General features: G+C 40.6%; 1 protein-coding gene across 1 annotated transcript; it reads right to left on the bottom strand.

Moving 5' to 3' along the window:
- Positions 1 to 79: 79 nt before the first annotated feature.
- On the bottom strand, positions 80 to 1,332 carry cryaa (crystallin, alpha A). The gene is made up of 3 exons (XM_061784677.1): positions 982 to 1,332; positions 782 to 904; positions 80 to 711 (listed from the first exon to the last, which is right to left on the bottom strand). The coding sequence occupies exons 1-3, from the start codon at positions 1,177 to 1,179 to the stop codon at positions 502 to 504; spliced, it is 531 nt and encodes a 176-aa protein (XP_061640661.1). The 5' UTR covers positions 1,180 to 1,332; the 3' UTR covers positions 80 to 501.
- Positions 1,333 to 11,452: the final 10,120 nt, after the last annotated feature.

The raw sequence follows: 11,452 nt of genomic DNA, 5'->3' as shown, positions 1-11,452 counted from the left end.
TCTAAGCTCACATGAACTTTGTTTCATTGAAATGAATTTACGTAAATACTTCAGGGCAATTGATGACACATGAGTAGCCTTCTGTTGATTTTGCAGCTTTATTATGGTTTTTCTTTAGCATGGACTTCTCAGTGTCGAGGTATCCAGTGAACAAGGCATAGACAAGGATATATTGGAGACATGAGAGTAGAAGGTTCAAAGGGTCTGAGCAAGAATGGAAGCAGCCTGGGCTTTAAGAAGTTTGCAGAAATCTGTGACAAGATGTTTGTGACATTACCTGTCAGCCAAACAATCGTGAGGACCTTAATTTCAGCATCCTCACAGGGACAATTTTGTAAAAACCAGGCTACTTGTGATACTCTAGGAGTATGCTAAAAATCATCTTGAGAGGAAAGAGTGAAGAAAGAAGGACCCATGTGTCCTCTGTAAGGGAAAAGAGAAAGAATGAGTGGAGGATATGAGGCTGCCATCCCATTTGGTTGACGCCCACCACTCAAGCATTTAGGAAGAGGCAGCAGCGTTGGGCTTGTCGTCACGGGTGACAGGGATGTTGCGCTCGCTACGGCCGGATTCGTTCCCCCCGCCGACCTTCGGCCCAGTCAGCGTCAGCAGGCCGTCAGCAGAGAGGGTGCAGGTGATGGCAGATTGGTCCACACTTGATGGGAGGCGGTAGCGGCGGTGAAACTCACGGGAGATGTAACCATGGTCATCCTGAAAGACAGATGGGTTAAGACCAAGCCAATTTGCATAAACCTGCAAAGGAAAATGAGTTATGACTCACCTGTCTCTCTCCATGCTTGCCTTGGATCTCCACGTAGTCGTCGGTAACCTTCACACCCAGCTCATCGGGAGAAAAGTGCTTCACGTCAAGGTAGACCGTGAACTTATCCCTGTCAGACCTTACCTGGGGAATGTATTAATAGAAACAGAATTAGAAGTGAACCAAATCTGACAAATATACACTTGCAGCTTGATTGTTACCTCTGACATTCCGGAGTTGGAAGAATCCAAAAAGCTCCGGAACAGTGACTGCCTGTAATAGGGGCTGATAGTGGAGGCAGTGTAGGGGAAGAGGTCGTAATCAAACATGCCTTCGCCAAAGAACTGGTCAAAGAGTCGAGCTGGGTAAATGGAGCCCAAGGCGCGTCTGAACCAGGGGTGCTGGATGGCAATATCCATATTGACTGCAGAGAGGTTTTGGTATGGCACAGCTTCGCTTGGCTTGCGTGTTCAAATGTGGCTGCTCAGCTTGGAGTCCAGCAGGTGAAGAGAGCGATGATGAAAACAGCAAGTGGATAAGAGTCACCCGGGTGCTTTCTGCCCAACGACTGCATCCTCTTTATATACCTAAGAACCAGAAAGCGGGGCTTTAGCCACGATCCCTCTGGAATGGCATTATGTCATGTTGCGTTTCGCACACTCAGCAGAATTTGAGTTGAGGATGGACAGACAGGGGTGGGGATGATGGGTTTTTAGGGTCCAGAGGCTGGCGTGACTCAGTACCACCTACACGCCAGACACCCGGGGCTGCCAATACAAACTGTGCCTGATGTGGAAGGCAGGCCCAATACAATAAGGCCAGGAAGCAATGTGCAGTGCTGTATTGTTCCATCTGGGTGCCTGGGCCAAGAGTAGATTTAGAGACATAGTTGGGCAGGGGAGGAAGAGGTTCAGAGAAGATAAACTGAAAAAAGAAATGCAAACATTTCATCTATTCGCAAACTACAATTCACCTAATTGAAAATTGCTAATATAGATTGTATTGTATGACATTATTGTGTGCGTTGTTATCAGCGTTACTTGATTCATTTCTTTTTTTAGCATTTTGTTTACATTACCTTCTTCACTTTGGGTCTACACATATTATTCTTCGTCCAAAATTTGCCATTGTTGTTACAGTACCTTTTCCTGGAAATTCGTTTCGTTTATCTGATTGGCTAAATTGAGCTGTTGCCCTGGCCTGCGCTTTTTTTTTTTTTTTCTCTCAAAAGCCATTGGTTAGACATATTTTTAACCCCTGGTTGAGTGAAATATCCACCCATCCATCCATTTTCATACCGCTTATCCTGGTTAGCATCGCGGGACGCTGGAGCCTGTCCCAGCTGACTTCGGGCGAAAGGCGGACTACACCCTGAACTGGTCGCCAGTCAGTCGCAGGGCACATATAGACACGGACAACCATTCGCACTCACATTCACACCGTCACTGAGTGGGAACTGAACCCACGCTGCCCCGCACCAAAGTCAGGCGAGTGTACCACTACACCATCAGTGACTCTGAGTGAAATATGTTTCTAAAAATATCTATATACATTTTCACAGTGGTGCATTGAGATACGAGTGATCTAATTTATGAACATTGTGAGATAGCTGTTAGTGGGATTATTTTTTGTTTTGAATTGTGCGCAAAAACTTTTTTGATTGGGGTGCTGTATGGCGCCTGTGAACTCAACTCACTACAACAAATTGCAGTTTAGCAGAACAATTCTTCAAAAAAGAGGCTTCAAGCTGTTTAACGCCACTCCCAGTTTAAGTTTACTGTCAAACCAAACATACAACAAAGACAATTACACAATGTGTATTTAAAACAACATCAGAGCTTTTCCCAAAATGTCTGTTTGACTTAATGTTAACAAACAATGCAAAGTGCTAATGAATGGCATCAATGTCATGGTGTTAAAACTCTTTAAGCAACAGATATTTGAATACAAAGGGTGCAGCAAAACATATAGACAGAAAATATAACAATACTCATAGGTATATATTTAACCTATCCGAAAAACAACGAATATTACTGCAGCTTACTGAGGGTCGTCTGCATACATCCATGTCTGTCCTATACTCCCCCCAGGTGGCCAAGTCATGGACACTAGAAGGATCAGCACAATTAATTAATCATGATGTACAACCTAATTAATTCTTTACATTCTATTATATTACTATATGTTTTGATAAAGTACAATATTCTTGACTGCTATTTTTTCTTATTAAAAGCAACTTTTTGGGGGGGTGGTGCTGGAATGGATAAATGGCATTTCCATTCATTTCATTGGGGAAATGCAATTTGAGAGACAAGCATTTTGAGTCACAAGTGTTGTCACAGAACAAATTAAACTCATTTCTCAAGGAATCTAAATAAATTAGGATATGGTAGAAAACCTAATTGTCAGTAATTCAATTTAAAAAGGGAAACATATACAGTCCCTGCGATTAGCTGGCGACCAATTAAGGGTGTAGCACCCCTCTTGAACCAGAGTCAGCTGGGATAGGGTCCAGCATGCCCGCGACCCTAGTGAGGATAAGCGGAACGGAAAATGAATGAATGAATAAATATACAGTGCCGTGAAAAAGGTATTGCCCCCTTCTCAAATTCTTATATTTTTGCATAGTTTCCCCACTTTAATGTTTAAGATCATCAAACAAATGTAAACATCAAAGATAACCCAAGTGAAATTAAAATGCTGTTTTTAAATGGTGATTTCATTCATTAAGGAAAAAAAATTCAAAGTTACCTGGCCTTGTGTGAAAAAGTAATTACCCTCCTTGTTAAATCATTAATTAATTGTAGCTAATCACAATTTTTGATTGATGTTCACTGATTACACCCAAGTCGGATTACCTCTAGACCTGTTCAATCAAGAAATCCCTTCAACAGAATCTGTCCCGACAAAATCAAGTCGGACAAAAGATCCGAAAAACTGCAACAAAATGATATGATCCGAAGAAATTCCAGAACAGTCGACAAATAAAGTAATTGATCAGCAATCAGTCTGGAAAGGGTTACAAAAGCTGTTTCTAAAGCTTTAGGATTCCAGCGAACCATAAGGAGAGCCATTATCCTCATATGGAGAAAACGTGGAACAGTGGTGAACCTTCCCAGGAGTGGCTGGCCTGTAAAGATTACCCCTAGAGAACACCAATGACTCATCCAGGAGGCCACAAAGGAACTCAGGACAAATTCTAAAGAACTGCATGCCTCCCTTGCCTTGCCTCAGAACTGTGAGGCAGATGCTCTAACCAGTCGTCCACCGTGCCGCCACTGTGTGTGTGTTTGTGAGATCCATTTTTATACCAGCTTTCTTCGGGCGAGAGGGGGGGTAGACCCTGAACTGGTCGCCAGCACATAGAAACAAACAAACATTCACACCTATGGGCAATATATATATATTGAAATATTTTCAAAAATATTTTTGATGATTATAGCATAAAACATATTGGACAAAAATGATGAGCTTCATCTCCTCCCAAAGACCAGTAAAGACTTTGCATGTTCTGCCAACCTCTGCTACACAGAGATTTGGGCTTGTGAACACATCCCTGACGGCTACAACTACAACAAGCGGACGGTGACACTGAGCGATAAGGGAAAACAAAAGGTGGTGGGCTATGCTTCTATATCAACGAAAAATGGTGTACTGATGTCACGGAGCTCTGCACACACTTCAGCCCGGTCTTAGAGACGCTGGTTTTAAACTGTAAGTCATTCTAGTCACCGTGCGAGTTTGCTTCATTCATACACGTCGGTGTTTACATTTCCCTCCAGGCTAGCACAAATGCAGCACGGCAGATGCTGGCTGACCAAGTAAACGAACTTGAAAAAACCCCACCCAGATTTACCCCTCATTCTTCTTGGAGACTTGAACAAAGCAAAACGCAACCACAAACTCCCTAAATACAAGCAGCACAGCGAAAACATCATTCTACACCACTGCTATCCCACGCTAAAGGACTCACTCCGTGCTATTCCTAGTGCAGCTTTGGGCTCGTCTGATCACCGTTTAATTCACTTAACACCAACATAAAGGCACAAATTTAAATGTGCAAAGCATGTGGTGAAAACAGCAAAGAAGTGGACCAATGAAGCTAACTTCAAGACTGTTTAGACTGCACAGGTTGGAGTGTCTTTGAAACTTCAACTTGGAGCTTGTATGAATATACAGAAACTATTACATCCTACATCAGCTTCTGTGAAAACCTGTGTGTACCAACAAAACCATTTTGCACGTTCAATACCAACAAGCCATGGTTTACTGCCAAACGTCCGCAACTTCACCAGGCTAAAGAGGACGCCTATCAGAGTAGGGAGAGAGCTCTGTAGAATCAGGCCAGCTGACTAAAGAAATCAACATCGCAAAGAGAAAGAATGCAGAATAGCTGGAAAACCAGTTTGCTGCTAACGACTCTGCATCAGTTTGGCAAGGATTACAATCGCTAACCAATTACAAGCGATTAATCCCCCCCAACAATAAAGGACTGGCTGATGACTTGGATACCTTCTACTGGAGATTTGAAAAGGACACTTTCACACCCCACACCCACCTAGCCCCATCATCGACGACCACCATCACTCCTCTGACTCCCACTTCTGCATTGACCATTCACTAACAGGACGGAAACATGTCTTTAAACAACAAAAGTTCAACAAAGATGCGGGCTTGGACACTTTAAATTGCTCTAAATTGCTTGAGGAGTCTGCATCATTTGCACAATTGCCATTATATCACCATAGTGGTACACTTGCATTCCTCAATAACTCTCCATACTTGTGGTTTTTTTATGTCCTAAATGTATATTTTGTCATAGTGGCTGTTTGTTGTCATACTCGAGTGGCTCCAACTACCAGAGACAAATTCCATGTGTGTCTTGTAACAAACTTCATCAATAAAGCTGATTCTGATTCTGAAATTTACTCCCAAAAAAGGAACTTTACTTTAAAACCAATCAAATGTTTTTTAATTTAATAATGTTGACCTGACAAATAGGTTGATTCATATGCAGTCAATACTTGGTTGAAGGTCCTTTTGCATGCATTACCACATCAGCCCAGGTTGCTTTGATCGCAGCCTTCAGTTTATCTGATGTCTGTCAGCTTTTGGCAATACCTTATAGATTATTGATGGGGTTCAGTTCTGGTGTGTTTGCTAGCTAATCAAGCACATTTCTTTTTTTTTAATCTTTCATTTTTCAACTTTTGGTTGTTTTGGCAGTAGCTTCGGGTACCAAGTCTTTCTGGCGTATGAAATCAGAATCTCCATAAAGCTTGTTATCAGAATGAACCATAAAGTCCTCTGTTAAAAATGGTAAAAAGCTGCATTGACTTCGAAATTCAGAAAACAGTGGAACATCTACAGATGATACAGCACCCCAATTATCACAAAATGTGGAACCTTTACACTTGACTTTAAGCAACTTGGTCATTGACTCCCATACATGATGCAAAAATTACTTTCATCTGAAAACCGGACCGCTGAGCAATAGTCCAGTTATTTTTCTTCTTTGTCCAGGTAAGACGCTGCTGACGTTTTCTCCGTTTCTTTAGTGGCTTGACACAAGGATTGTGATACTTAGACAAATTCCTTGATACATCTACACACAGTGGCTCTTGATGCAATGACTTCAACCTCAGTCCACTCCTTTAGTGCTTGGATACTGAGAAATAACAGTTTGAAATTTTCCTGGTAAAACTTTACCAGGAAAATATTTGTCTTTTCATTGGTGCCTTCTGTCCTTTTCATTCGTCCCTTGTGTGTCTGAGTATGAAATGGTGTGAACGAATGCACACGGGATGACAATAGATTCAGCAAACTGAGCTCTGCTTTTACATCAAAGTCAGTTTTGCATGCTTACTGACTTCAGGGAAGTACCAATGGACTGTCCTTATTTTGGTCAACTGGCATTAATTGACAACTTCCCAGTTTGTCTCTGAAATCTTCATGAAAATGTCCAAACTTACTTTAAAAACTTTAAAAAGAACGCAATAACAAACCTATTTGGCAGCACACTGACTGAGTATATTTAGTAATCCTGTCTCACAGCAAAAAGGGCTCAGTGTTCGCCTACGTTTACGTGGGCATTTCTGTAGGAAGTTGCCAAGTTATCTCTGTTATTTGGGTTCTGTCAAGATACTCTGGTTATCTAAAAAAAATGTTAAATTTACTGAAGACCAAAAATTGCTGTAAGAATCAATGTGAGTGTGAATGGTCGTCTGTCTGTATAGTTTGGGTCACACTGGCCGAAGACTGCTGACATGAACAGAATTTAAAAAAATAAATACATCTTAATCTTAATCTTAAACAGGTTGCCAACTGCCAAAAGACCCCAAAAAGGTTCACTATCTCCTGTGGAACCGGATTTCCCACAAATGTAATTAAACCAAAAAAATGATTTTGGTCTCTTCCGTGACTGTAGTAGGAATCAATAATTTAGTAGCTACTGTATATAGTGCTTAACACCACCACCATGCAGGGTTAATTAATAATGACCTAAATCATAGCATGTTTTTGCAATGGTTAACAAAAAAGTATTATTTACCTGAAATTACATGTTCAATGCTAAAATTCAATAATTGTATCAATGAATTTGTTGATATTTGTTTTTGACTTGCATACCGCCACAGAAAAAGTATTTTTTGTTGAATGTTTCTCAGAGAAACCAAGTGAGCCTGCACAAATTTAGATATGAAAAGAGAATTCACTTTGAAATTCTTGTTCAAAATGTTTCAATAGCGACTGCTCAGTTATAGGGAAAGAGTCATACATAATACAGCACTTAATTGTGCTAATCTGAAGGCGATCTAATTAAATGTGTACTCTTTACTGTATAAGGAATATACAGAATTTTACAATGCATTCTGCATCAAAACTGGTTTTGACGTGATTATTGGAATATGAGTGCTTTTTTGGAGGACGTGGGCATTTTGGTTGTTTACAAACGTGAAGTCTTGTTTTAACGTCAAATTACAGCGTAATCTTGCTTAAATTTGTGGTACCAATCCCAACTGCAAAAAAACCCACAAATCTTAACATTCAATATATGAAATCTAAAAAAAAAAAAAAGTGGGGTTATTTCCCATGCCTGCTTCACCACTAGTGGTATTCGGTTAATCCTGTAGGGCTTTGGCCTGCGAACACAGGGGCTTAGTTGCTCCATCTACTCATGGGCCAAGAGCAACTGAGCCGGTCAGCCGCATCTGTTGTAGGGTAGAGTGGTAGAGGTTGTCCGAAGTTCGGGTCGGCTAGCTGCTGCCGACCGGACACAGACGTTGATTAGACTGGCTCCAGATCACCAAAGTCAGCACTCTGGCTTTTTAATCAATGGAACAGACAATGAATGTGTGTTCAAACGAGCTGTATTGGCCCTCAACTTCTCTAGTTCTGGCTGTGTGAACATGCTCTTATTCATTCATTCTGAGTTTAATGTGGAGGCACATAGCACCAGGAAGGATCAGAGAGAACACACTTATGATAATAATAACAACACATTTTTATTTAAAGGTGCCTTAAGGAGAATGCAAATCACTGTACAGTGAAACGGTAAAAGCGAAGTAAAAATAAGTTTTGAAACAAAAGAAAATGTAAAAAGACTAGAGGGAGTATGAACTTATTTGAGTTTGGCTTTGAAGAGGGAAATGGAGTCTGCTGCGCAGGTCAGGTGATAGTAAGTTCCACGGCACGGGAGCTGAGTGACCGGATTCTCTGCTCCTACAGTAGTGAGGCAGGCAGAGGAGACAGTGAGGTGGAGAAAGGAGGAAGATCTAAGGGCAAGAGACAAGATGGCAATAATGGAAATGTATTAAATCTAAAAAAGAAACGCAAAGGGGAGGGTGAGGTTATGAATGACCTTTAAAGTGAACAGAAACATTTAGAAATGTATTCGGAATTTAACTTGCCAGTAGCGCTATTGCGATGTGGTGCAAGGAGTACTTTTTTTTCTTGTTGACTTGAACATTCTTGACCATTTGTAGTGTAGAGGGATTTGTGAGGGAAAGCATAATAAATGGAATTGCAATAATAAATCCGGGAGGTGATGAGGAGTGAGGGAGGGGTGAAGATGATTAATATTACGGAAATGAAAGCTTGTGGACCGTGTGATATTATTTTATGTGGCTTTGAAATTTTGTTGAGGTGAATGATTGCCAACCTGGGCAGAGGCAGGATAACGGAGAAATTGTAAACAGCAACAACTAACGTGAATTTTCATGCATACAAGATTTAAGAGACCACAAAATTAAGAACACAATAATCAATGTTTTTAAATTATATTGTGGTACATTCTGTAGTTACAAGCAGGGCTTGACATTAACTTTTTTTCTCACCAACCACTGTGGCTCGTGGCTCCCCAGAGTTACTAGCCACTAGTCACAATTTTGATGTTTGATAATTATGTTTAGAGCTAGATTAAAGAACTATATTTACAACCTTTTTAAATGTATTTGACCCATGCACAACAAAAACAAGACTACATCAATGTTTAACACTACAAGAACCACCATACATATCAGACTTATGAGTGTGAACCACCACAGGACTTCAGTTTCTCTTTTAAAATGGAAAATTAAATATGATAGAAAAGGAAATTCATTTTAGCATTACACTTCAGCTGGGTCATGTCTATACAGTCAGTTGATTTGCTTTCACTATTTTTAATTGCTGAAGTGACAAGCTGCTTCATTTTGTTGTCAACTCACTTAATCAATGACAGCAACCATGCAGTTGTTTACTGTTTTCAACTCGGTGATATGCATATCACCAGGGTACTGGTTTAATGCATGTTGCGTTTGGCAGACAAAATACAAAATATAAATACTTCTCAGTTCATTCTGTCCAAAATTGCTGGATTTCAACATCCACTTAGCGTTTCTTTACAGCTTTAAGAGAGACATTTTGAAACCCGCTTGTTTCTCAAAGTTTGTAGTGAATAGCGAGGTAGTCTCATCTTGTTTGGTGTGTGTGTTTTTTTTTTTTTAATGTTTGGATTTTGATGAGAGCCAGTAGATCCTTTGTGCACATGTGCGAGCACATGTTAATTATTAGCTAGTAGTAGTAGTAGTAGTAGTAGTACACATTATGTGTGTTCATCCACCCAATAGTATTGTTGTTCACTAACTGTTGGTTTATGTCTTCGAGCACCGGGAGTTTCGTTTTGGAATTAATGTATGGCCTTTTTGTTGCTCACTTGTGCAGTCAAGTGGGTGATGCATGTAATTGCCCTTGGAAGTAAAGAATATCATCATCAAAGCCAGTGTGTCTCGGTTGCCTGCACGACACGTGCCATAGTTTACATAAAACTCAACTTGCCAAAGTGTCTAGTGGGAGAGGCAATGTTACAACAAGCCACTGCTGAAATCCACTGGCATTTGGCTAGTTGGCTGGTGTAAAAGTAAAGCCCTGGTTCCAAGATGGCATGTGTCATGAATCCAACAGTGTTTTTGCGTATACACTTAACGTTTTGCGCAACGAACATTTCGACACATTTATTAGTGAATGAGGTCCAATGTGAGTGGATACCTCCATTGGAGAGACTAAGCAGTAGGGATGTAATATTGTCACAACGTGTAATTCACAATTTTGGGATGTTGCAAAATTAAAAGTGTCCAAATATCGTCACGGTTTTGTCTTGGTATAAAATAATGAGCCGTTGTGCTTAAAATAAAATTAAAAAAAATTGGGGGGTGGCTATACGCAGCCAGGGTGTTATAGCCAGACTACAGCGCTCCACCTCCTCATTAGGGGTATAAATGTGACAATGTGGGGACATCACAAAAATTACACTGATTGGCTGACTGGGCCATGTGAACGAAAGGCTGTGCTGGGAAAGATGTGGAAACAACTGATGGTGCCCCGAGTCCTGTCACGTCGCAGTCAATTGAGTGAGAGGCGCCTTGCTTTTCATGCCGGCCTCCGTCCCAGTAAACGCTGGCCAAAGCGCTGGGATGAGCTGCGAGTGTATACGAAAGTCGTGGCTTAAAGAACATCACACGGAGAGAGAATAGTCATTCCGACTTCCCGTTACAACATATCACTCCCCAATACTGTACAGTCCATTAGTCCCAAAATATGAAATAATAAAATAATTCCACTCCATAGAAATAATGACATCAATGCAAGAATAAATCATCAGTCATACTTCCCTCTCTTCAAATGAAATGCCCAATTTCAAATTAAAACATTACAGATGCTACAGAGAAAAATATATCATCCTACAGTATGAAGGCATACCTTCAAGAGTGTTCCTGCCTTTATGACTTGACTTGAATTTTTGGATTCAAGCAAATAAATCACTTTTAGTAGACAGTATTCAATTTCAAATGTTATAAATTTAAAAAAGTGAAGCGCTGCAGTACGAAGGAAAACAAACACGAGTACGGTCTACTAGTGTTTGCGTTTCAAGCCTGGCTTGTCTTCTTGATCTCGACTACCAAAATGGCGGACAAACAACTACAGATCACGCAGTGGAAAACTATCACTATCAAATGCTGTTAAGGAAAAGCAACTTGGACTGAACTCATGCATTCATCAATCCATTTTTCTTACCATTTTATGTTTTTCTAAATCAGGACACTGAATACTTGTCACTGGGCTGATTGAATAACTCATTGAGTCTGGCCCAGCCACAACTAAGGCAGCTGAGTGATCCTCTGCAATAAATAACCCCAAAATATTTGTCTTTTATGT

The sequence above is a fragment of the Phyllopteryx taeniolatus genome, chromosome 1, assembly GCF_024500385.1.
Source record: "Phyllopteryx taeniolatus isolate TA_2022b chromosome 1, UOR_Ptae_1.2, whole genome shotgun sequence".
In the NCBI taxonomy this organism is placed as follows: domain Eukaryota; kingdom Metazoa; phylum Chordata; class Actinopteri; order Syngnathiformes; family Syngnathidae; genus Phyllopteryx; species Phyllopteryx taeniolatus.
Note: the sequence above shows the minus strand (reverse complement) of the source record. Positions and strands in the feature narration are given on the sequence as shown.

Coding starts and splice junctions, on each gene's coding strand:
- cryaa (XM_061784677.1), bottom strand. CDS start 1,179: ATGGATATTGCCATCCAGCACCCCTGGTTCAGACGCGCCTTGGGCTCC. Junction 905..981: donor CCAACTCCGGAATGTCAGAG/GTAACAATCAAG, acceptor TACATTCCCCAG/GTAAGGTCTGACAGGGATAA. Junction 712..781: donor GCAAGCATGGAGAGAGACAG/GTGAGTCATAAC, acceptor TCTGTCTTTCAG/GATGACCATGGTTACATCTC.